Below are 26,478 nucleotides of genomic sequence, written 5' to 3'. Positions count from 1 at the left end.
AGAAAACTGCAGAAAAGTCCTTGGAGTTTTAAAAAATAACCGAAAGGTTATTCACTTATTGGAAAATAATTAAGAAGCCCTCAAACTTTTAAAGAGCGTAGAAATACCCATAAATTATAATATGAGGTGACGATGGGGCAAACAAGTTGAGATAATAAATTAATAAATTATTTTGTGTACAATTTGAAAAGGGTTATTTATGATATTAAGGTATTATTGTGTGGTGTTACGAGATAATAATTTTGCAATAGCATACTTCATTCCACTGGGGCCTCACTGCTTTGAGACGTCAAATATTGTCAATCCCCCCCCACACACACATACATATACATATACATATACACATATATATATATATATATAAAAGGGGGCGTTGGGCCTAGAGGGGAGCGTGATTTGCTCAAATCAATCCGCTGCTGTGTCTCTGAACCGACACTTTCAAGACTCTCTTCGATTTCCACGTGCCCCACTGTCTCTCTTTCTCTCTCTGCACTTCAATCTGGCATTTTGTTCCCTTTGTTCTGCTGATTTCGAGTCTACTTCGCTGGCTTGCTTTCTGCTTCTTTACATTGCACTTGAATTGCTGAACTTCTCGCCGTAAAGGGGAGAGAGGCCTAGCGAATGTTCTGAGGGGAGGATGTTTAAGTTTAATTTCTTGAACAGGAAATATGTGAGGAAGATTCTCAAGCGCAAGGACAGTGATGCCGGCGAGAAAGGTACTGTTCTCCACAGCTTTTCTTTCCACTTTCTACAATTTCTATTCGCTTTTCTCGGATCTTCTTGCGCTTTACCTGGCTAGGGTTTCTTGCTTTTCCCCATTACCCTCATTGTTCTGCATACAGTTGTTTCTAAAGAATGTATTGGGTGGTGGTGGTGCTAACCTTTGTACAGGCCTTACAGGTACTTGTTTTGATCTGGTCCTCATACTTGGCAGTTGCATGGGTTTATTCGTTTTACCTGATCCGGGTTCTTATTACTTTTAACCAGCTTAAATAGTCATTTTTAGTTGATCTGATCTTTAGGTTCGAGATTTCATGGTATTTGTATTTTTTTTTTTTTATGGTTGAAAGATCAGATATTAGTCCTATTTCTACTTTGGTAAAATTATATTTATCAAATGTACCTTATCAGGATACGTGTCACGCCATTTAAAATGTTAATTAATTTCTAAAAATCATATTGACAATACAAATCCATGCAAATAACTATGTGGTAGAACTTTATGCCAGATGCCCTTTGTGACACAACCCTCCAACAAGTGAATGTTCAGATAAAGTTTTAACACCGTTTTCATATGAAATTTTTTTATGAGAGGGCGGTGAATGAAGATAATTGATATAACTGTTTTCCATTACTATAATTGATATTGTGAAATCAACTTGTATAATATAGAAACACGACTAATTAGGAAAAATCATGTATGTAAATAAAAAAATGAAGACCGCTGAAAAGAGATTATTCAATGACTCGTGTCAACTCCGTTACTAATTAGTGATACCAGAATCAACCTTGAACAACAAAACCCCTCAATGAAAAGTAAGGATTTAAGACTTTTGCCCCTAAGGCACAAGTCAAGTGGTTGGGTCACGATAAGCTGGAATTCGCACCAGTAGGTCGTAGGTTCGATTTCTTGCCTTGTGCAGTGAGACAAAAGCTCTACCTGCGATTTACCTCATCTTCTAAAATAGAGGGCACGAGCGACGGGGGATCACGCAAGGGTGATAATCCCAAGGATTTAAGACTTCTCAGTACCTAAAAACATAAGTCACAATTACTTTGTTATTGAATACTTAATTGTTTTTTTTTTTTTTTTTTTCTGTAACTGAAAAATTCATAACACAAAAAAAGTGAAACTATACACAAGCAAAGGTAGGGCATACCTCGAGCAAGAAACAAAAGCATAAGAAAAAACTAAAGTTACTAAACACATACCAGAGATATAGGGATTTAAAGGGCAGAATCCCTAAAAAAGCTACAGGCCATCTAAGACAACCTAGGGAGAGGCACCATAAGTGGATGAAGTCCAACCCCTGAAGAGACTGGGTGAATTGAAGAGTAGATAAGTGCATCCAAACGACGTTCTGGATCAGATGAGCCAATTGGTCTATTGAACGCTCCTAACCACGGAAACATCGGTTATTGTCTTCGCACTATATGTAGTAGACCATGCCTTGAAGAACATGACGGTTGCCCACCTACCATGGGTGCTTTCCACTCCATCTTCTGGAGGCCCAACACACCTTGCTATTCCAGTGACACCAGGGCCAACTATATTTAGCCCATCTCTGGAAGAGGACGACGATCAACTTTGAATAGGGGCACTCAAAGAATAGGTGACTATGCTTTTCTGCAACCTCATGACATAAGAAACATCGGTTTGGGAAAGGCAAATACATATTGAGGCGATCAAGAGTCGATAGATGCTCCTTGATAGCCAGGCAAAGAATGAAGGCAAATGCTAGGATCCCTGAGCTATGCCAGACAAGATCGCACCAAGGCACCCTATCATTTTGAGGAGACAAGGCCTTGAAGGCCTCCCCGATTGAAACAATACCATTCCTCTCTAGAAGCCACTGGGGGAGGTCAAGCTAACCCACCATTGGCAAGGGAGGCATGGAATCTCGAATAGCATCTAAGGAGGCATTGATCATAGACAACCATCTCCAATTTTACGGAACAAATTTGCAAATTCAAGAAAGTAACGATTTAAGAAAACTAGAAATCCATCAAGAGATTGGTAGACATCTTCATTAGTGATGGCAAATCTTGGATGGTATATGTATATGTATATGTATATGTATAACATATTGTAATACAAGCCACAAGTGTCAATAGATGTGGAGATAACAAGGGGGATATAGATGAAAATTTTTGGTTGTGTCACTGACAAATAGGTAAAAGGTGGGGATGAGAGTCCACTGCCAAATCGGAAAAAGACTGATATCTTTTTGAGTCTTTGAGACTTCCACAAAGTAGCCAAAAAGGAAAATGAAAAGTTCGAAAAACTTAATAAAAATGGGAAGTGGCATCACATAAAAATAGTACCAAACTCTTCCTAAAGTTTTGACCCCTAGAAGGAGGCCTGTGAGAGAAGAAAAGTCCTGGTAAGATCATACTCTGTCCAGTAAAGCAAAAACAGCCTTGCCATTGCTGCCTTCAACAGCTGACAAACTAATATGAGATGGAGGAAGAAGGAGAAGATGAAGGTTTGGGAAGAGAACAAAGAGGGAACTTAGGCAGTGGATTGACATCTCATTTCATCAAACTGGGTCCCTAAGCCCCTAGCTCTTCAAGACTGACATTCTTTATCTTATGTTGCACACCGCTAGGTCTCCATAAACTCACTTCATTACCAATTGACTAATTGTATGTGTTTATACATGTTGGAAGAAGATAGAGATAAGGAAGAACAAGATCAATGGGCAGAATGGATAAAGATCAAGATCATAGCAAAATCAAACTAACAGATAAGAAAGAATAAGGATAAAGCAGCCTTGGAATCAGATAAAGATATCCAAGTTCTTGCTAATCCAAATCTGTAAATAATTAGCTAAAAGTTGTTGTAATCTATTCCTGTAAATTAGGAAAGTTTTTAGGAGTTTTTTGTATATAAGTCATCCTAGATTAATGAAGCATTCATGGTGGAATGTTTTACAATTTCCCTAACTAATTCTTTCAATACATATATCCATGTATACTTATATATCAGTGGGGAAAGGAGAGATCTCATATGAGGGAGCATTTATTTTTTGTGTTTTTCTAAAAATTAAGCGCTTTTTTTTTCTTCTTAAATCATCCCGTTGATCATTTTGAAAGAAGTTGTTATGTTTTCTTGATATAATCCGGTTCATAAGCATATGAAGTAAAAATATCAGAATGTGACTAGTTTGTTATCTGGTTCTCCGATGAACCAACCTGGGTAGTTCAATCATAATAATACTGATATCATATTATGTGGAGTGTATTTGGCTCTGTATAGATATGATGCCATGGCATATTACCAACCCTGTCTACTACTAAAATAGTATAAAGAACCTAGATAATTAACTCTTAGAAATATTTTGTTTATGATGAAATAAGAATAGAGATATCATCAATAAATAAATAAAATAAGAATAAGATCCAACTGGATCCTGGAGCTCCTTAAAGTATATTTTCTTCTAGCTAAGTACTCTAGTAATCTAAGAATTTGTCTTCCTTAATTTTCCTTTGCCCAAAGTTAAACCCTGTGTAACATCCCTCATCGAGCGATAGGAAGGACCGAAACAACTTACCCTGATGGGCCTATGCGAACTTCCCAGGGGTCACCTATTCTTAAGTTTCCCCAGGTCAAGCACGCTTAACCTGAGAGTTATTTGCCTATATTCAACCTAAAAAGTATCCATCTGGTATTATTTCATTCTTTACTTATTCTCGATATATACTACCCTTCTCTGGGCTCTTGGGGTATTACATTCTCCCATTTTGAGCACATGACGTCCTCATCATGCGACCTTACAACTGGTCTCAGATCTTCTCCCCTCAGGGGGCTGCCATCCTGGAAGCCTGCTAGAAGCCGCTCCTTGTACAGGTCCTCGAGCCCCGGCGCCACTCTCCACCCTTATCGGATAGCCTTCACTAAGGTTCGACTCTGATACTACCTGTAACATCCCGCATCGAGCGATAAGAAGGACAAGAACAACTTACCTTGATGGGCCTACGCGAACTTCCCAAGAGGTCACCCATCCTTAAGCTTCCCCAGTTCAAGCACGCTTAACTTGGGAGTTCTTTGCCTATATTCAGCCCAAAAAGTATCCATCTGGTGTTATTTCATTCCTTATTTATCCTCGATATATATTACCATTCTCTGAGCTCTTGGGGTATTACACTCTGTGTGTGAGAGGCTCTATTAGCCATATCCTTTTCTTTCTATTGTTGTCAGATTTGGTAAATTAAATTAAATTTTCAGGTTTGTCTAAATACCAATTTATGCTTGAACAAAACCTGGTCGGGTGAATTAAGGTCCATGGGTGGCTGGAATGTATTGTTTTGAAGTAAATTAAGAAAAAAATGTTTTGACATCTCCTTTTTGCAGTCTTGACGATCTTTATTTGTTTTCCTTGTTAATTAGGAAGAGCACTGGAAGAATTGCGTGGTTCTTTGTTTAGCAAATTTCGTTTATATGGAAGTTCAAGGCGGCAACAACCATTATGGGGACCCACTGCTGCTCTTACCTTCAACTTTTTGGTTTCAGTGAGCATTATTTTGATGAACAAGTTGGTCAGTGAAATTGCTTTTCTTGATTATGTGACACAAATTAAATTCTGTTTAGCTGTTAGCTTGCTATAGTTTTTTATTTTTATTATCATTGTTATCTTTAATTCAGGTGCTTGGCCAAGTTGGGTTCAACTACCCTATCTTCCTCACTTTTATTCATTACATATGTAGCTGGTTGTTAATGGCTATACTAAAAGCTTTATCAGTCCTCCCCATATCTCCTCCATCGAAGTCAACCAAATATTCCTCGTTATTGACTCTTGGTATTGTCATGTCTCTCTCTACTGGCCTTGCTAATGTTAGCTTAAAGTATAATAGGTGAGACATGGCACCCCTCTTTGCTCTGTATGGCTGTTTCCATTTGATTATTTTATAAAACATTGATGGAAATCTCCATTTCTCAGTGTTGGCTTTTATCAGATGGCTAAGATTGCTGTAACACCAACAATTGTTTTAGCAGAACTGGTTCTCTTCCGTAAAAGGGTTTCTTTCCAGAAGGTAATAATCCACTGTTGAACTTTCTTGGCTATGTTTGATTTTGCCATCAGTTTTCACATATTTTTATTTGTTTTTTGTTCATTTTCGTTTTTTGTTAAAATATGGAGATTAAATATTGTATTTAATAATGTCCGTACTATCAAAATTTTGAAAATAAAAACTGAAAATGATGTTTGATAAAAAAAATATTATGTGTTTTGTCAAAAAATATATGTAAAAATAATTTTATATCGACAAATACCCATCCCTACAAAAAATCACCAAAGGTTGGGTTGATGAAAAGGGTGTGGCTACTTGGTCACAAGAGTTCTGGGATTGTTGTTTTAGAAAACAACCCACCAAACTCCATTTTCTGTTCTTCATTTCAAAAGAAGACAAACTAGAAAATTGAAAACCGTAGTAAAATCATGCAATCCCTTTAGTATGCATGTTCTAGGTAAGTGGCTGTCTTCTATGGTTTTGTGTTTTTTATATTAATCGCTTTCTCATAGAATTGTTGAATACCTTTATTCCTTTTGAATTATTTTTTCTGGGAAGATACGTGAGTGATCACAATATATGGTGATGGACAATCTAATGGGAACTATGTACCATTTTTTTCCACCAAGCCCTCAGTTATCTGGTTCTTTGTCCTTCTAAATTTGACAACTTCTGAATGATATCCGTGGATCAGATAAGAACAGTCTGGTATTTCTAAGTATAATGTGATGCTTTTGCCTGGCCCTTTTTTTGTTCGTTTTATGGACATTCAAATAGGCAAAATATGCAATGGCAAATAGCCTGACAAAGGAAAGACTTACATGGATACCTTACATATACTTGCCAATATAAAGAAATATATTTTGTATCGCATGCATGGGATAAGGATGCATTATTAGTTGTATGATAATTATTGCTAGGGTTGGGTATGTAGTGAGGTTGGTTGATGGAAAAGCTTGTTACCTTTAAGGTTTCAATTCATAGAAGAATGGTTCTGGGGTTTGTAAATAGAAAGCAGTAATTGACTTGAGGTGGAAGGGGGCAAGTTGCTGGTTGGAAGAGCATTAGTAACTGGATGTTCTAGAAGCAATTGTTTTAGGTGTTTGGATAATGAAATAAATGCTAGAAGGTTGGGGGAAGGATTTTTTATTGATCTTGATAAAGTTTTGATTTTGTCTAAAAATGGGAAGTATTTAAAAAGTTGTGAATTAATGAGAAGTGACTTGTTTACGTACTTGGAACTTTTTGTGGAAGAACACGAGAAGAAAGATTTTCAAGTCCCACTTAAATTTGTTCCTTTTAGAAGGACAGAGCTTCTCATGAGATCACCGAATCTAACTCCTAGAATAGCAAAATGCCGAGGTATACAAAGTTATATTTTCCATCTTATTTTTATAAAGAAAACTCCAAAATAAGAACCAAATCATTAATCAACTAGATGTACTAGAATTACTTGGAACTATTATAGCCCATAAATAAGATTTTGAAATATGAATTGATCCTTAATGCCCGTGGATTAGGTAGTACAATCCTAGGTTGCACGGAAACAAAGTCGGGAAACGTTTTCGATACGAAACGGAAATGGGGAAACATGCATTTTTCTAAAAAAATAGGTGTAAACAGTTTCGAAACGGGAAACGTTTCCAGTTTCGGAAACGGTTCGGAAACGCCGAAACGGTGCCTCTGAGCTATTTCCGTGCTTCACTGGTACAATCTATGTTGACTTAGTCACTGAATTGATGAAATACCTCACATCTCCAAAACACAACGAACACGAGCAAAGATTTTCTACCAGCACTAACCCATAAAAATAACTAATGGCTTTATTAATGAGGTCCTAGAGTCACCCATGAAAAAATATTAATTTCCACAGTTGTTGCTTAGCATGTTTTGCATCAAAAGTAATTTAGCTAGGTAGAGTGTTGCATGATAAGAAAGTTTGATGGATTAATGTTCTCACTATCCTACTCCCTTAATATGTTTGCCTCTATAAGAATGGGTGTATGTACCAAGAACACCTTGCAATATGCCTACTAAGACTCACATGGAATAGTAGTTCTCCCCAAAAATGACACATAGTCCTCTATTTCATAGTGTTAGATTTCTTAATTATTGTTACAACCCTCAAGTATAACTCACCCTCAAAAGCTAGCTGTTAAGGGGAGAGTGTCCAAAAGGTTATAAACCCCACATCAGAAGTCCTGAATTTCCAATGTGGGATAAGTCCCATACCTTACAGTGGATCATAACATACCACCACGCTCCGCAGCTCGGCGCCCACGACAACAGGCTGTGCACTAGCCACTACTAGTCTCGGGCGAACACTGCAATGCCGACGTCACCTCCGTCGCAACTCGCTTGTGTTGGGAGTCATGGGGTCGGATCTGATACCACTGTTACAACCTTCGGGTAGAACGCACCCTCAAAAGTTAGCTATTAAGGGGAGGGTGGCCAAGATATTATAAACTCCACACTAGAAGCCTGAACTTCCAATGTGGGACAAGTCCCATACCCTGCAGTGGATCATAACAATCGAAGGATGAATTTCTGTTAGGATCTTGTGTTTTCTGAAAATTGCTTCCGATGCCAATTCTTGCAGCCTAGCCTTCTCAGCAGCTTGCTTGACAGTAGCAGGCTGCATCATTTTTACCGTTGGCCTCAGCTCATCATTTAGGCTACTGATGAAGCTAGATACGAAATAGGACTCATTTAAAGTCGGATGATAAACGAGCATTAATGACTTCAAGTCTTCGAATCTGACTTGGTAGTCAATTATAGAACCTTCTTGGTTCAGTTTATTGAATTCTTCAATCACATTTGTCATTGGCCTCTCACTAAATCTGTCACAAAAGTCATCCACAAATTCTAGCCAATTAAAATCAGTCCTCAGCCTACTCCATCCTTGGAACCAGGCATTAGCCATATCATTGAGATATGCTGCTTCTAGGTTCACCTTTTGACTGTCAACACACGATAGTACTGAAAGAATCTCTCACACCGCCTGATCCACCACCTCGGTTTATTCCATTCAAAAATTGAAATCTCTAGCATCGGCATAGGTGTGTGGTGATGAATTGGATTAGAACCTCTAACTCGAATTTCCTGCTCAAATTCAGTTCGTTCCTCAGCTTCCTGTAGATCAGGAGCATGAGGAAGAATTCCAGCTCCTGCTAGAACAGGAGCTGCAGTGGATCTTGTAGGAAAGTCCACCGGTGGGCTGGCCTGAGGCATTTTAGAAAACGTCCTCAGAATTCCATCCAGCCTTTGGTTGATGTTAGCAAATTCTTCTTTAACTTCCCTGTCAAATGTCTGAACACTTCTTTCTAAGGTTTGCACAACTTCTTTGGTCACCACATTCTCCTCTCAGCCACGACTCACTTCCTCCTAAGTCTGCTGCAAACCTAATTCCATAATTTCCAGTCTTGTCTCCAACTGCCTCAAACAAGTCCCTTTGGCCATCTCTTCTGCTTGCCTTAAAATTCTGCTCTGGATCAACTGCTAAGAATTGCCTAGATTAACAGCGCTTCCTAAGAATCAATTGGCTCTAGAACAACTTCCTAATAATCAATTGGCTCTGGAACAACTTCCTAATAATCAATTGGCTTTGATCAGCCTCCTGAGAATCAATTGGCTCTGGAATAGCCTCCTAAGAATCGATTGGCTTTGTTACAACCTCCTAATAATCGATTGGCTCTGGAACAGCCTCCAATCGCTTCATCCTTGTACCTTGTACCTTCTGCCATTTCCTCAATTCGCCTGATTTGGAAAGTTGCTTGTGATCAGCTTCCAAGGACCGCCTTGCTCTAATACAAAATGACAGAATCTAGGTTTGACCTAGGGTTTTGAGTGGAAATTGGAAGAAATCGAGGGAGAGAGAATAGAAAGGAAGAGAGGATTCAGAAGAACAAAGAGAGTAAGATCGAAAGAACAGAGAAAGAGAGAAAGAATAGGGAGAAATCAGAGAGAAATTTGGGAGATAATTGAAGAGAGAGAAGTCTTAAATTTTGTTTATTACTTAACAATACCTCCATCCTCTCAGATTTAGCCTATTTATAGGCTCTCTTACTTTCAGTCAGTTGTAAACTGATAGGTACAATATGAACAGCAGCACTAGAGTACAACCAGAAAGAAACACATGTAATATACAATTACTGTTATATCATTGGGGTCGTGGCACCCTGATAATGAAGACTAGACCTGGGACTAATGTCACAACTCAAGGGTAGTTAGAAGGGCATTATTGTAATAAGGTTGTAGTAGTTAGTAGGAGGTATTTTGTGAGTTGTTAGGAGCACATGGGTGCTATTTTTCAGATTTCATTTACTATTGAATAGCCTATAAATAGGCCCTAATATGTAAAGAAAGAGATGTGGATGAATGAAGAGGATTCTTATCTCCCTAATTCTCTCTCCCTCTCGTTTCCTCTCTAATCTCTCCCACTCTCTTTCTTTTGATTTCTCTCTCCCTCCTTTAATTCTATCATCCAGTTCTCTCCCTAATTCCAATCACAACCCTAGGTAACCCCAGGAATGTGACAAATGATATCAGAGATGGTCCTTCCTCGGCTGTGATTTTGGTAAATTCGTATCAACTTGGTTTAAAATTGAGAAGCAAAACAGAGCCGGTTGATTCTAGGTTGTATTTGGCGATTACGAGCATTTGTTCCATCAGAGTTTGAAGGACTTGAAGGCAGATCGGAACCAAGCTAGAGCTAGGCTAACCTCAGCTATAATTCCGACGGTAATTATCGAAAGGGATTTTCTGGAAGCAGGCAATTCCAGGCGTGAGCGTGCGATTCAAGAGGGCAACCTCGGAAGCAAAGTTGCGCATCAAGTTTCTGAAATCCATGACGAGCAACAATTCCGATCGAAGCTGCTAAAGCCAAGGCAATTCAGCGCATCTAATTCCAATAAGGCCCGATGATTGTCGGTGTTTCAAGCGAGTAAAATTTGGTGGATAATTGAAGCAGAGGTGACTGAGGCAAGAAGGAATGGCACCGACGATTCTCGGCGAATTGTGAAGACTATCGGTGATTGGGCAAGAAGAGCGAATTGAAGCAGATCCAAATCTGAGTTCGAACGGAACCAAGATGATTCCAAATTTCAAGTGAATTTGGACTAATCAAGGTCGGTGATTGGGTATGAAGTGGATGTTGGCCTGGGCGAACTGAAGCGGAGTGATCAACTTCAGGAGGTGATTGGAGTTGATCAATTTTAGGAGAATCTTTCAGAACATTGATTCTGCAGACCTAAGCAATTTTAGCAGGCGATATCAGGGGGCTGATTCAGATCTATCGCTCGACAGTAATTTCGATTTGAATTTGAAGTCAAATCAGAGTGGTGCAACGGGTTTTGGGATCGAAAACGGATCTTGAAGGCGGAGTTAGGAGTTGATTCGACAATGAATTCTGGTAAATTGTGTTTGAAACTTGGAAGGCGATTCCGACGGTGACTGTGAACCAACGTGGTCATGTGGAGTTGATTGAGGCGAGCTTAGTATTGCTGAATTTGGATTTTGAGGAAGGCGACTGCAGGAAACAATCTCTTGTGTAATTGTGGAACATAAGCAAATTGCTGATCAGAAGTGATCCTAGCGAAGCGGATCTGCTTGGTTCTCTGGAAGTTGAGGGAGGCGAGTTTCAGGTTATTTCTGACTTGATTCCAACAGATTTTATTGGCTGCATCAGAATCAATCAACATAAGAGGTGGATCTAGAGCAGCTAATTGCGAATTGGGAAGCAGATTTGTAGGCGACTTCTATCTAGGCAATTTGAAGTGATTCGTCAAGAGCAACCAACCCTAGGTTGCTAGCTGGTGTGGTGAGTTTTGGTAGCAAGTAAGGCCAAGCTATTCAGGCGATCCAGGGAGAGGATTCATATCAGAGACGTTGAAATTCAAATCTAGGTGCATTGCTGTGGTTGCTACTTCGATGAGGTGAACCTGATTGGGTAACCCGGTAATCGGTCATGGCAGAGGGAATGGGAATGAAGCGATTGGAAACCACGACAAACAATATGGTAATTGGTGTCAAGTAGGTCCAAGTGGAGGCAAGTTGCTACCGATTGAAGTATGTGGCCAATCTGGATTTAGCCTTTAGCGGGCTCCGGAAGGAAATTGCTAGGTTCCACCAGCAAATCAGCCAGTAGTTGAACTCCTTGAGCATGTTAGCTAGGCAACCTAATGTCCGCCTTCCGATGGAATTCACTCCTAGGGCTTCATCGACTCCCATTCTAACGATGCCAATGAATAGACAGAGATCACATGATTCGAGGGAAGCAGAGGACAAAGCTGAGGCAGAGGAGGATAATTGGGACCAAGGGGTTGGCAATAATCACTCCACAATTCCAGAGTCACAAATGGACATTCCCCCATTTGAAAGAGAAAGACTTCAGTGGTGGATCCGACGGTGCGAACGGATGTTCTACCAACACCAAGTAATGGAAGGGGAGAAAGTGAAAATGGCTGTAGCTTATTTGGATGGTGTTGCAGACGCTTGGTTCTAGAATTGGAGCTGGGGAAGAGTAGGATGGAGCTGGCCACAGTTTGTAGATGCCTTGTGTCACCAGTTTGGAGAAAGGACCAAAACCTATATTATCAATGGAGCTTCTAAGGCTGTTAATCTGGAGATGCAAGAAGCTGATGAGGAAGAAAAAGAAGCGGAAGAAGGGATTGAAGAATTGGGGGATGGCAGTCCAACGATGTTCACTAGCAATCCGGGAACCAACGATCTTGGAATGGAAACGCCCACGACAGCCTTAGATTGTGGAGATCTTAAATCTATTTCTCTTGAAAAAATAGGAATGGAAAGAGTTGCTGAATTACCCACTATGGATCAGGTAATTCCAACTGAGAAATCAGTCAATTAGGAGGAAACTTGTGCCTTAATTGAAGTGGATAACCAATGGAGGGCAATTCAAGATTGGTTAGAGGTTAAGGGAGGATGTTTGCATGAAATTGATTACACTAAAACCTTCCAGCAATATGTTTCTGATTTGGAGCAATGGAGGATGCAAAAATATAAAGCGAAGCAAGATGAAAGGAAGAAAGGGAAGGAATTCTTTGTTGAAGGGACTGAGACCCTTGTTGTTTTGCTTACTCATGTTTCCATTGGTATGGCAACAAGACATAATGCTGTTGCTGCTGAGGAGAAAGAAAAAAGAAAGCAAAAGAAAAGTAAAAAACAAGATAAGAAGAAGTAAAAGCGAAGAAGAAACCAATGGGTGAAGATGGGCATTGGATGAAGAAACAATGGCTTGGTTGTAATAAGTTTCTTAGGGACAAGAAACCTTTCAAGGGGAGGGGAATGTCACAACTCAGGGGTAGTTAGAAGGGCGTTATTGTAATAAGGTTGTAGTAGTTAGTAGGAGATATTTTGTGAGTTGTTAGGAGCACATGGGTGCTATTTTCCAGATTTCATTTACTATTGAATAGCCTATAAATCGGCCCTAATATGTAGAGAAAGAGATGTGGATGAATGAAGTGGATTCTTATCTCCCTAATTCTCTCTCTCCCTCTCGTTTCCTCTCTAATCTCTCCCACTCTCTTTCTTTTGATTTCTCTCTCCCTTCTTTAATTCTATCATCCAGTTCTCTCCCTAATTCCAATCACAACCTTAGGTAACCCTAGGAATGTGACAACTAAAACAAAAACTGGTATGAGAGAGACATCCATCTAGTGGGAAGACTCATGGCTTTGTGGAAGGATAGTGGCCCAATTAGTGGCGGGATGTTGCAGTTATTCATAAGACGTGATCGTCTGGATTTCAGATGGCATCTTGCTTTGATCAGCTATGAACTATGGTTACATATTATATACATTAAATTCTTCTGGATGTTTCTGCTATGAAGTTGCCTCTTGTAGTGTGTTGAACACCCACTCTTTGAAATTTTCAGAAGCTTCTTTGCCGCTCCCTTGACATGTTAATAATTTGAATTTACATGCATTTTTTTGGCAGTTAGTTCGCCGTGTTTCAATCCCAGAATGTGGTTTGGATCTAATAATTATTTTCCAGCCACGTGTCACATTCATCAAAGTATGATGACACAAACTGCCTTTTTGTGTCTTTCCTTCGAGAAAACTTAACATTGTCTATATTGTTATGAACTCTGACATACAATTTGTATTATTGGATACTGAGCACATACTTTACCATAAGGATGTATAAAATCATAAAAATTCAATAATTTGTAATTTATGGCTGCATATATATGTATATATGTATGCATATTATTCTACATATAATGTTTTGTGCAGTTGTCAATTCAGTAACTTGTTGCTCTGACCAACTGCATATATATATATATACATATATATGTACGCATATTGTTCTACATATAATGTTTTGTGCAGTTGTCAATTTAGTAACTTGTTGCTCTAACCAAATTAATATAAGTGCGTTATAAACTTTTTCATGCCATGTTACTTCCTTCTTGGGCTACCCATTCTGCCTTCTTGGGCTTCCTTCTTGTGCCCATTGACCTCTTTTCTAGTCTTTTGGTTTTAAAAGTATTGTACTCTTATACATAATGTAGAAAACCATTTGCCGAAATATAGGAACAATTAGGTAGTTAGGCAAAATAATATGGACAGTTTAATTGATTCATTATATAGTTATTTGTTTTCCTAAGTTAGGCAATTTTGTGTGTGTGTGTGTTTAACTATCTCCATAGGCACATTTACCATTTGCAATATATATGTGTGTGTGTGTGTGTGTCCAATCCAAATAATAAGAAGGGAGTTTTACAATCCAAATTTCTTCATCGTATTAGAGCATTTCTGATTAGAAAATTCCTCCATTGTCCCAATGGCGTCCTTCACCACAACAGTCTCTACTTCTTTCTCTCAGGTTCTCGCTGCTCCTAGTTCTAATGGACATTCGGTTATGATGTTCATATGCGACAGTGGAAAAGATGACTATTTTAGTGGTGAAGCCCTTAAACCGAATTCAATAGATTCAAAGTACAAGATATGGAAGACAGAACACAATATGGTAATGCCATGGATTATCAATTCCATGACTAATGAAGTTGGAGAAAATCTCATCCTCCACGAGACGACATAAGAAATTTGGGATGCCGCAAAGTAGACATATTCTAACACTAAAGACACAACAAAGACATTGTCAAGTAGACCTCTTAGTCACCCAATATTTTAGTTGTCTAACTAGATATTGACAACAACTCAACATGTTCAAAGTTAACTAAATAGACAGACACTTCATAAACAGAAAAATTGAAGGTGGATTTCCTATATAGCAAGGATCTATCATAGACTACCTATTGAAGACTCAGTTTGAAGATGTAAATATCCAAGCTAGGCTTACTTCATATTTATAGTCTAGCTTGAGGGGGCGTGTAGAAAATCATGTGCAAAAATATAGGAATAGTTAGGCAGTTAGGCAAAATAATAGGGACAGTTTAATCGATTTATTATACAGTTATTTGTTTTCCTAAGTTAAGTAGTTTTTTCTGTGTTTAACTGTCTTTGCAGGGACAACTACGATTTGTAATATATATATATATATGTGTGTGTGTGTGTGTGTCCAATCCGAAAAATAGATCAAGGAATTTTACAATCCGAACTTCTTCACATAATATGCCCGTGATCACTCCCCTTGGATGGTCCTCCAGATTTATAGCAAACACTTGGTTGCTTCCTGCTTCCTCCTTTGTGATCCTTACTGTTGCTATCCACTTTTGCACTTTGGTCTCATTTGGTACAGTGAATAAAATGTCAACCCTTGTTTATTTTTCAGGTTCTTGCACTTACTGTTGTATCCATTGGTGTAGCTGTTGCTACAGTAACTGATATGCAGTTCAACTTGTTTGGTGCTTGTATAGCAGTGGCATGGATAATACCCAGTGCTGTCAATAAGATATTGTGGTCCAATCTTCAACAACAGGAGAACTGGACAGCCTTGGCGTATGTCCTGCTCATCATGGAATAATTGTTGCATCTAGTTCTCCTGATCTTCATTTGATACTATAATCACGCATGCTGGCATTTCTTACTAAGATTTATATGACTGATCCGTAGGCTAATGTGGAAGACTACTCCAATCACTTTGTTCTTTCTAGTGACTTTGATGCCATGGCTGGATCCTCCGGGCATTTTTCATTACAATTGGAGCTTCTATAACTCAGCAACTATTGGCATTTCTGCTCTCCTTGGCTTTTTGCTGCAGTGGTCTGGTGCTCTGGCTCTTGGGTGAGTGATATTTTTTTTGGGGGGCTGAAGGGTGAGTGATATTTGTTTCGACTTACCAATTCAATCATGTCACTGCCCAAATCAGAATCTGACAACATTTGATGCTCTTAAGTTGGTCACATTAGCTGCATTTGCTTCGATAAGCTCTGGGATGTCTTGAAATTAGGCATAAAAGTTGAGATGAGGCTTGATTAAGCTAATATGTAATAGTTAGTAATGATTTTTCTTTACCAAGTAATACTTTATGACTGGAAGGTCATGAGTTCGAGTTTTGAAAATAGGTTCTTTGCAAAGTAAGGGTACGTGGCTCTCCCCCAACACTTGCAAAGCAGGGAGCTTCATGCACTGGGGATCCCTTTTTCTAACAGAGAGTTTCCAAGATTCTATGGCTCGTTACATGTACTATAATTGGTGGAAGGTCATCCACTGTCTTGTTTGCATTCTTCTATTTTGATACTGGTTTAGCAGTCTTTAGGTAGATTATTCATTTGGATAAGCTGAAATTTAGGTTATGACTTGTGAGATTTAGTAATTTCAAGACCGGAGAGTTCAGTCAAGGCAATCTCTAGAGTGTCAACTCATTCCCCATTTTGAGTTTGATTGCAATAGGAAAAAAAATATGATTACTTTTAATCAGTAGGTTGTGAGCTATGGTCCAGATCTTCTGACTTTTATTAGTTATCTGATTTCAAGTGATACTACTATAGTAGCAGGATACACCAAGTGAAAAACCTTTCATTTCTACAGCCTTTTCTGATTTCAGTCGTGTCTATATGTCGTAAACCTTTCCGTTATATACTATGTCTCTAACATTACAATTTTCTGATTGGACAAGTTCTGTATTTCAGAGAACTTTTTATGTTCCTTTGGCCTGAAATTAGCAGTCACGATTTGCAACCAATGAACATGTATCTTTTATGAACATGAGAATGCATGAAGAGGTGCGGTTTATTGCTATGAATAGATACTGGCCTTCACTCTCTGTAATTGACAAAGAGCAAACAATGTAACGTTCACTTTGTTGGACCCATGATTATGAACTCCTCTAATACATGGCTGTTCAGTTTAGTGATCTTGCAGCTTTGTTTATGAGTTTGTGGCTTATTGTTGTAGTTTCTAGTTTATGGACCTGTTCAAGCTGGTTGTCTGATGACCATAAATGGATTGCAGGGCAACTTCTGCCACCACCCATGTCGTTCTCGGACAGTTCAAAACTTGTGCCATTCTGCTTGGAGGTTTTGTTCTATTTGGATCGAATCCAGGAGCAACTAGCATATACGGAGCAGTAACTGCCCTCGTTGGCATGTCCTTGTACACTTACCTCAACTTACATCCGCAGCAGCCATCGATGAAAACAACTTCCAGACAAGGTTCGTACTTGTTGCCAAAATCGAAACTCGGCAAAGAAAGTGGGCAGAGTGACGAGGGAAATTGTAGCGAGGAACGTGTCTAGTGCTTCATCCGGATGCAGGAAGAGGAAGCGCAGCAGCATACACAAGGCAGGTTTCTACTAACACGGTTGTCTAAATTGTTGAATTCAGATTTAATTATACTCAGCCCTTTGGATTTTGAGAATGTAATACTTGTTCATCTGATTTAGCTAGGCTGACTCTGGGGAGCAACACAAACTACTTTTCAAAACGGGCTTTTGCCCCCATGTTGTTTTAAATCTTTGTTGTTTACATTGAGGTTATCTTGAATTTAAAGTCAGTTTAACCTAACCTAAAAATATGATGGGGATAGGGTTTGTACATTCAATAAAAAAAAAAAAAACTCGAGTTTAGAATTTTTGATTTATCTTATTCTTTTAATAAATAGAACTGCATATTTGATTTACTAGATTTGGAGAGGACATTGATTAGAGTACAGTTTAGGGAGTGTCAAATTTCAGTGAAATCCTGAGTTAGGCTGTATTGGGTTTTGAGATTAAGAGTCAAGATAGTTTAGCCCTTTTGCAACCGTTTGTTTATACATAGTTTGAATTTTATCTTCCCTTTGCCTGTGGATGTAGATAATTTCCCAAATCACGTTAAGTTTATCTTTGATTTAGATCCCGCGTGGGTTATAACAAAATTTCTTTTTGTTTGGTTTGGTCCGCATTAAGTGGTATCAGATTGATACCTAACAAGGAAGCGACATTAAAACTCTTTATTTAATAAATGATACATCAGTCTGTCTGATTTATTAGCAGACAGTTTATTTAGGCAACCCTTTTGAAATTTCCAAAGCATGTGAATGTGAATTTTTAAAAAAAGTGGGAATTGCAGGAAAGGGAGGGGGGGGAAGCTTCATTGAAAACTTCCAAAAGCAACCTTTTTAAAAGCATGGTTCCCTGACAAATTAATTGTTTGGTCTGTGCCTAATTGCTTCAGCATATAAATTATAGATGGATGGTGCATGCATGTGACAGCAGCTCGTCTCAATTCAAACAAAATTAGGGCTGAGAAGGAGACATGTTTTGTATCCTGTCCTGGCCATTCTTGCTGCTGCTAGACAGATGAGTTTGTCAAATAGTACATGTATTACACATGCATCTCATCTATTCTATCCCTGTAGAGAATCTTGGGATCCGACCGTCCACTGCCACTCCCAGTCTAACGTCACTGTTAGTTTAATTTTTTAATTTTTGGAATTATCGTCCTTGTATGGTACTTCGTCGCTTGTGCCCTTGATTTTGACAAAGAAGGTAAATTGCAAGTAGAAACTTTTGTCTCGATGACGAATCAAACTCATAATTTATTAGTGTGAATTTCAATTTATTATGGTTTAATCATTTGTGACATGTGCCTGGGAGGTAATTATTTAATTTTTATTTTATAATAATCTTAAAATGATAGTTTTATTGCCCGAAATGTCTACAATTAGGACTAATTCAAAAGCATTTCGAACATTTTATATATAATAGTACTACTATTTAAGACTATGAAAGAGAACGTAAATAATAATATTATTCTTTATTAAAAGTAATATTTTAAATTCACAGAATATAAAGTAATATACTTCAGATTTTTTCTAATAAAACGATTGCCCTGAAATTAAGTTGGTTGTGACAAACTCTTGTTATTTAAATCCTTTACATCTTTTACAAAGGTTAATATTAATCTCGATTTAGGCTTGATATGCTCGTAACCCACATGTTCTACCCAAAAAATTGTAATGGAAAATGACTCTTAAATTGAGTTCTGACACTGACACTACCTCTTAAGTCAATCACCATGAGAGGTTTACATATATAGCTGTTTGAATACTGAGTTCCAACTTCCAAGGGCACCCTTAAAAAAATAAATCTTTGGACTTAGGGTATTATTATTGATTATACAGCTGGGTTTGTTTGATTTTGTCACCCTTGTAAGGACTAAGGTCCTCGCAAATAGGGTTGCTTTGGAAAGCATCTTCTATTTCTCCTTTTTCACACTGTATCTGAATTCTTTAAACGTTTTTGCCAGCTTTGTGACTAATCCTAATCCTAATGCCAATCCAAATTGTATGTATATGGGTCAAGCATTTTCTTTTTTAATTTCTTAATCAAATTTACATTTCTTTAAAACTACTAACCACACTCGCATGACTAACTAACTTTTTTTTTTTAAAGTATAGGATAAGAGTAGTTTTTATAATAAAACAATTACTATTATTTTTATTATTTGACTAAAATGACCTTTCTTATATATATATATATAATTCTTGGAATTATCATCATTTTTGTGCGGTCTCTCGCTTGTGTCCTCGATTTCGATAGAAGAGATAAATCGTTATATATGTCATTGATTTCGATAGAAGAGGTAAATCGCTATATATATATATATAATTCTTTTAGGGTGTTTTGTGGTTGAGGATACACGTAGAGGAAGACAGAGTATTATATAGTTCAAAAATAAAATGGGTTAAGATAATTTTGAATTTTAAAATTATTTTTACACGTTAATAATTAAGTCCTCTATCTATACTGCAAAATAAAAGAACCACCTTTTTTTCAAATTATTATTTTTTAAATTGGACCTATTTAACTAGTCGTAATTAATCTAGCTTAAATAATAATAATAATAATAAATGTTATAAATTGGTTTAAACCAATAAATGACCATTCGAATTGAACAATCTTCAGACCTATTCAAACTTCAAGGAACTAGCTAGTTGTATTTCACTCAAATATACATAAATAAGATCATGATTTAATTATTATTCTTTTAAGCATGTAGTAGTGAATTAATAAATTTGCGAATAAAAGTAATATATAATTACAAATTATGGGGTTGGGTTAGCACAGAAGAGCAAGAATGAAATGTACTAACTAATTAAACAATTAAGTAGCAAGCAGATGAATAATTCTATGTTTTTCCACTATTTTAATTAAGAATAATAATCTAGCTCAAACTGGCTTATCTGTTGGGGGTACTAAACTTACACCACATGAAAATAGAAAAACAAACTTAATTCGAAAGATTAATTAGAACCAAAACTGTGTTCGCCGTAGTATTTAATTTCTGCACTGAATCCAGTGGCTCCTTAATTTAATTTCCTTGGACTTGACTTGCTGCAGCTATACATAATAATAATAATATATAAATTTAACTTTCCCCTCTTTGTCACCACAGCTTAGAGGCCAAGCAGCACGTAGTAGAGTACTGTAATGGGCAAAGCAATCAGCATCCCAAAGATAACCCTGCAAAATTAATTTTGCCCATAAATGTATCTCCATGTCAAAATATATGTAATATTATATAGGCATTTGTTAATGGGTGGTATTTAATATATTTTATTTTTAACATTCAAATAATTTTATTAATCGGTAAATATTTTAGAACACAGTGCATTTATTATTATTTAATAGAAGTATTTAAATATTAAAAACAAAATGTATTGTATCTTAGTGGGTGTCATAAAGGCATTCGTTAGCGAAACTATATATTATATTGTCTCAAAAAATATTCATTATAAGGGTGATATCATGTGATTTTGTAAAATATGAAGATTAAGAGCTTACGCGGTGCTAAGAATGTCTGGGTGGATATTGTACTCTTTTGCAAATACGAAGGGAACAATCCCTTGAGGAAGAGCAGCCTGCATACAGAGAAATCCAATTGCATCGCTTTAGTATTGGACACTTTGTGTTGGACAAAACAATGCTCTCTATGCCAATAATAAAAAGTAAGAGAAAACTTAAGGAATATTAATTTGATTTGACTTAAATAGTTAGTTATATATGTTCGAGAATATTATGTTATTTGCGTCGAATAACATAAAATGAGAGAAGGGCATGGCTCCACCCCCTCCCAAACACACCCAGAAGAACAAATTTGTAGTTATGTTAATGAGTAATTTTATAATATTAATTAAGTACAAGACATCTCAATAATCATATTCTTTAAATAACTGGTCATTTAAATCTCAAAAATTCTAATTATCGAAGCATAGGGCCCTCATATGGCACTAACAGCACTCACCTTAACATGCTTGCAACGAGGGGAGGTGAAGTAGGGGTGGGGGTGCCTATTTATATTAGAATTCTTATTGTGAATGGCATCTTCCATTCTCATCTGTGTTCACACATATCTGTTTTGTATTAAAAATTGAAGAATGACCCAACACTGCTGCTTGACTAAGCTTTATCGAATGCTTTGATCTCTGAGGTTGTTGTTCCGGTTTGGTTTAAGTGTGAAGGGGGCTGATGATGTTATTGGTAAAGTCTAACAAAGATAGTGTCCTGTTTTATGGACAACACTTGGGTTTGCGAGAAGAGAAGATTAGCTTGTATATCCTAATTAAACTAAACTAAACTAAACTAAATAGGTGAGCCCAGAAACTAATTAAGACTGCTTACACATATTGGTGCTTTTTGACATGATCCCTGCTGGTTTTCTCTCGGCTAGAGCTTATATAATATAATATAATCTGGGTTATATGTGTGTGTGTGTGTGTGTGTGTATATATATAGGTACCTGGACAATGGCAATATGTAAAAGAACCCCACGAAGGCCTATAGCAATGGAGGTAGCTGCGATGACTGCTGGGCCAGTCAAGAACCTCACCGCCATTGCAAAGGTTGCCACCGATTTCCCGCAGGCTATGATCTTCGGCTGTAAAGCCATAAATAAACCTGCTCCCATAAACAAATTAACAAATTAAGGTATCTTCATCAACCAAACTTAAATAATAGTAATAATAATAATATTCTTTTAGTTGAAAGATACAATTAATTAATGCATAGATATATATGGATTTGATTAATAATTAGTTGATGAAGAAATTAAGATTATAGTACGTACCCAGGCTGAACATAGCCATTCCTAGACCTGCATCTGATAGAATCGATATTGAACCACGCACGATGGATGGCATTTGAATGTTGTACCTGCCAATAAAAGTACGTGAGGTGTAGTGACAATTAAGTATACATAAATAAATTTATGTGGGGAATCATTTGAACACTAGTCACTAGTCACAAGACAAACCCACATGATTTTATGTAAGAGAGTATGATTTTTTCACTGTATGTGGTAGGCCGAGCAAGCATTGCAAAATAATCTTTGAACTTCTAAGTAAAATGAGATAATCTTAATTATGGAAATGGTGATCTAAATGTCTGAATCATAAAGATTGATCTAACAACAAGAAACTATAGTCATAGAGATGCACTTAATTAGGGGTACCTGAAGGAGATGAGAGACCAGATGAGGCCGAGAAGACTTGAATAGGTGTTAGGGTTTCTTATAAGCTTCCTCCATACCATGATCAGTATGAGCCTCGTCATCACACTCGCCGGCGGCATCTGCTGCTTCTTCCCGCCGGCTCCTTCTCCTTCTCCTTCTTCCGTGCTCACCACCTTCTTCTGCCCCGTGAAGGGAGACCCACTCGCCGGAAAATTCGATCCCTCCACCTCCATCTCTATCTCTTTGTTCCCATTCATCAACTTTGCTTGACTCGCATTTTCCATCAAATCATTCATCCCTGTATATATGCATACATTTATATCATCATCACTAAAAATAATGGATATCATTCGATCTGTAAAAGTTCTAAGACTACTAATTTTTTTATACCTTTTGAGGAAGCAATCTCTTGTTGAAGAACAGCCTTGGAAGCGTCAATGGTGGCAAAATCTGTCGACTCAGCTCTGTTCACTGCGTTTCTCAGGTTCCCCTCCGACACCGGCGAAGCGCTTGAGCTCCAAACGAACATGTGAAGCTCCTTGTTCGCCGGGGCTGCGCCACCACTACTGCCCTCCTTCTTCCTCGGCCCCACGCTGGTGGAGCCGGAAAACATTGGATTTGGCGGCGGATACGATGGAAACTGAGTAAACAACTCGCCGCTTTTGCTCCTCCCTCCCCTCTTATTCGCCATTCTCAGCATCTCCTCTTCAAAATTCGAGGTCCTCGGCGTCGCCCCCTTCGACGACTGCAACGAGTAAACGTCGCCCCCAAAACTGTTCGTGTAGCCGTGCTTCGGACTCGCCGCCTTGCTCGCGAACATGGCGTAGAAGTCCATCTGATTGAAGCTCGAAGCTCTAGGCGTCGGCTCTCGCGAAGATTGTACCGAGTAGATCTCGACGCCGGTGAGATTCGACGCTCGCGGAGTAATCGAGGTTATGGAATTCAACGCGTGGGACTTGTACGACGAAATCACCGACGACGATGCCGATCTACGCACCACAACGTGGAGCTTGCCGTCGTCGCCGATCTCGGCGTCGGCTTGGAGCGGTTCCCGCCCGTTAAGCGAAACGACGTCGGATTCCACCCGGAAGGACGTGATCGAGCCGGCAGTCTCCGGAAACTGCTCACCAATGAGAAGTTTCGCGCCTCTGTACTCGAACAAGAACAGCATTAAGGTATACCAAATCACGCTCTGCAAAACCACAATCTGAACCATTAAACTCCCCGAGAAATCTCCATACATCGCTTTCAGAAGAGGAATTCCCATGACGAGAGTGTTTGGGAGAGTGGAAAGCGAAAACAGCGTGATCATCCACTCGAGGCCGCCGTTTTTGCTGAAGGCCTGCCATAGAAAGAGAGCCGTGAGAATCACGACCTTCTGCAGCGAGTCGGCGGCGATGAAGTGGTAGTTCATGGAGTAGGGATCGTTGGAGGAGATGAAGTGGAAGGAAAGCAAGGGCACGGCAAAGACTGCAACGAAACGGTTGATGCCAGAGCACTGGTCCGGCGTGAAGATTTTCCACCACCGGACTGAACCGTAAGCTAGAACCATGGCGACGTACAGCGGTACAATCGCTGCAAGAACATCGTAAATGTCCTTTCCAGTGATCATGGCGAATCAAATGGAGCTCAAAACCCAGTAGTAATCAGAGAGAATCCGACAATGAGATGAAAGAACACAGTGAAGATATCTTCGTTCTGTTATCAATAACTTAAGAGGGGGATGATTATTAGCTGTAAAATGGAAGTTGACGAAACAGAGAGAATCCGAGACATGTTTTCTTTCAAGAAATATGTAGGGTTGGTGTCAGAGAGAGAGAGAGAGAGAATCTCTGGGTTGGGTTTAGATTGGTTCAGACTTGAGGATTTAAGAAGCAAAGGTGGAAGAGAAGATGGGCTGCGGGCAGAGCTTAGTTCTTCCGTCGCCGCCGAATACGGTGGCGCACATGCTCGGAGGACACACACACACACACACATATATATATATTATGATGATGATGATGATGATGATACATAATTACATATCTCAATGTATACGCTTCAGTAAGGGCTGGCTATCAGCATGTGGAACGATGCAGAGAGAAGGTTAATTTACTTTAGTCTAAATTATAATTAAGTTAGCAACCTCAAGTCACACTTGGCTGCATGTAACTTATTCCTTTCATTGTGTTACAGTCTCGTGAGTCTACTATGCTTTATCATTAGTTAGTTCAGCAAAGGGCCCTTATCAAAGCCTTTTATATTAATTCGTATTCATCATCATGGCAGAGACCGAGGGGTTTCGGTTTTGGGTAATTGTGTTGGGGGGGCCGGATCGAAAACTTAAGATCTATCATCTCTGGGGATGTGGGAAACAGATCTGCCAGCCAGCCAGTTCATGCACTGAGAATTACCAAAATCAAGCTTCCCCCCCCTCATATATTATATATTATAATATACATCACTTCACACTTTCTTCTTTTTCTTAATTAGCTTCTCCAATCTCCGAAAGTTTGCTTATGTCGCGGATGATGCTGCAATTCCTTGAACACAAGGTGGTGGGTAGTTGGAACAAGGATGAGAGAGGGGGAGCATCAAATGAGCCCTTTGTGTCACTCTAAGCCCGGCCGTCATAATTAACAAAAGATTTACAAAGACGCAATGTCAGTGTGTTAGAATATGTGTGTAGTCTTGGTGTGGCTTCTCATGGTTCAATTGCATGTAATCCAATTGGAAAGGTAGAAATCAAAACATCAGGCTTTTAAAATTAGAACCCAATTAGAAGATGCCTAGACCCAAGTGCTAAAGTGTAATTGAAACCCATCCAAATTGCATGGATCTAACTAATTGGGCCCTTGAGGATAATACTTCAGAATAAATAATGGGCTTCAATTTGTAGCCCTAACCAATTTCTTACCAACCCAATCAAACTTAGCTAGTGAATATCATAGCCTTGGGCTTTAAGCGAACCTAACAAAAAAAAAAAAAAAATTTAATCATTTCAAAGTATATAGAAATTAATTTACCCTAAATTTTGAATTAAAAAGAGGATTTTTCCCTGTTATTAAGCACTTGAGGGGTGATTTGTGTAAAAAAATTAAAAACTTTTAAGCGAAAGTTTTACGAGGGGATATTTGATAATAATTGTTTAAATTTTAATTTTTTAGAATTTTTTTAAATAAAATGAGTTTTGATATACTAGTAAAGTTATTTTAGAAGTTAATTATTATTTAGAGATTATGAGTTTAAATATTATTAATTTTAGTTTATATTTTTTGAGCAAGGTAGATAAAAATATATTAAGAAAACACTTTGTTTTTTATGAAAATAATAAAATGGATATGTCTACAACTTCCCCAAATCTTCATATTTTATAACCTCTAGCTTATTTTAGTATTTATTATATCATTAAGAGTTCTCGCAGCTCAAAGATTTTCTAACCCTATAAATAGGGGTTGTGAGAAGTATGAAAGGGTGAAAAAAATTTCCACAAGAAGTTTACTCTTTGTTCTTCTTCCTTCACTTTTGTTCTTCTTTAGATTCATTACATTATTATTGACATAATACCAAAACTTAGTGTTTTCTTTATATAATACTAGAAGTGTGACTCATGCAAATAAAAAAATAAAATATTTTAAATAAAAACTTATAGGTAGCAATTGGTAGCTTGGTCTAGTTTTTATATTTTTTTAAGGTAAAGTTTAGATGAAGGTAAAGTTAATAAAGTATCTTATATTCTTGGGGTCACGAGATTAAATTTTTCTAGTTAAGCTTTATTTTTATTTTTTAACTAAAGCATATAAAGGATATTCTGAAAATCTAATTTATTGGTATAGAACGAGATGTTCCACATCTTGTGCAAGTTTAAAAAATAACAAATTTTAAATAAAAATTTATTAATTATAATTTCG

General features: G+C 38.0%; 2 protein-coding genes across 7 annotated transcripts; one reads left to right on the top strand and one right to left on the bottom strand.

Annotated features, from left to right (window-relative positions):
- The first annotated feature begins 385 nt into the window (after positions 1-385).
- Positions 386-18,708, top strand: LOC127795711 (nucleotide-sugar uncharacterized transporter 1). Of its 6 annotated transcripts, none has more exons than XM_052327565.1 (8): positions 386-716; positions 5,111-5,259; positions 5,366-5,574; positions 5,661-5,754; positions 15,487-15,653; positions 15,768-15,938; positions 17,109-17,437; positions 18,325-18,708. In XM_052327565.1, exons 1-7 carry the CDS (start codon positions 638-640, stop codon positions 17,389-17,391), a joined length of 1,152 nt encoding a protein of 383 aa, XP_052183525.1. In that variant the 5' UTR covers positions 386-637; the 3' UTR covers positions 17,392-17,437; positions 18,325-18,708. The 6 variants fall into 6 exon arrangements, with proteins under 6 accessions (XP_052183525.1, XP_052183526.1, XP_052183527.1 ...); XM_052327566.1 differs by lacking the exon at positions 18,325-18,708 and adding an exon at positions 17,543-17,607; XM_052327567.1 differs by lacking the exon at positions 18,325-18,708 and adding an exon at positions 843-900 and having other exon boundaries at positions 17,109-17,607.
- A 1,532-nt stretch (positions 18,709-20,240) lies between these two features.
- On the bottom strand, positions 20,241-24,632 carry LOC127794039 (auxin efflux carrier component 2). Its single transcript, XM_052324904.1, has 6 exons — positions 22,979-24,632; positions 22,589-22,886; positions 22,205-22,290; positions 21,878-22,035; positions 20,923-20,999; positions 20,241-20,601 (listed from the first exon to the last, which is right to left on the bottom strand). The coding sequence occupies exons 1-6, from the start codon at positions 24,198-24,200 to the stop codon at positions 20,535-20,537; spliced, it is 1,908 nt and encodes a 635-aa protein (XP_052180864.1). The 5' UTR covers positions 24,201-24,632; the 3' UTR covers positions 20,241-20,534.
- Positions 24,633-26,478: the final 1,846 nt, after the last annotated feature.

Source organism: Diospyros lotus, chromosome 2, assembly GCF_014633365.1.
Source record: "Diospyros lotus cultivar Yz01 chromosome 2, ASM1463336v1, whole genome shotgun sequence".
Classification (NCBI taxonomy): domain Eukaryota; kingdom Viridiplantae; phylum Streptophyta; class Magnoliopsida; order Ericales; family Ebenaceae; genus Diospyros; species Diospyros lotus.
Note: the sequence above shows the minus strand (reverse complement) of the source record. Positions and strands in the feature narration are given on the sequence as shown.

Bases quoted from the DNA above. Each gene is read 5' to 3' on its own strand.
- LOC127795711 (XM_052327565.1), top strand. From the start codon at position 638: ATGTTTAAGTTTAATTTCTTGAACAGGAAATATGTGAGGAAGATTCTC. The intron at 717-5,110 runs GTACTGTTCTCC...CTTGTTAATTAG, and splicing joins CAGTGATGCCGGCGAGAAAG to GAAGAGCACTGGAAGAATTG. The intron at 15,939-17,108 runs GTGAGTGATATT...AATGGATTGCAG, and splicing joins TCTGGTGCTCTGGCTCTTGG to GGCAACTTCTGCCACCACCC.
- LOC127794039 (XM_052324904.1), bottom strand. From the start codon at position 24,200: ATGATCACTGGAAAGGACATTTACGATGTTCTTGCAGCGATTGTACCG. The intron at 22,291-22,588 runs GTACCCCTAATT...TTTTATTGGCAG, and splicing joins TGGTCTCTCATCTCCTTCAG to GTACAACATTCAAATGCCAT. The intron at 22,036-22,204 runs GTACGTACTATA...TTATGGGAGCAG, and splicing joins AATGGCTATGTTCAGCCTGG to GTTTATTTATGGCTTTACAG.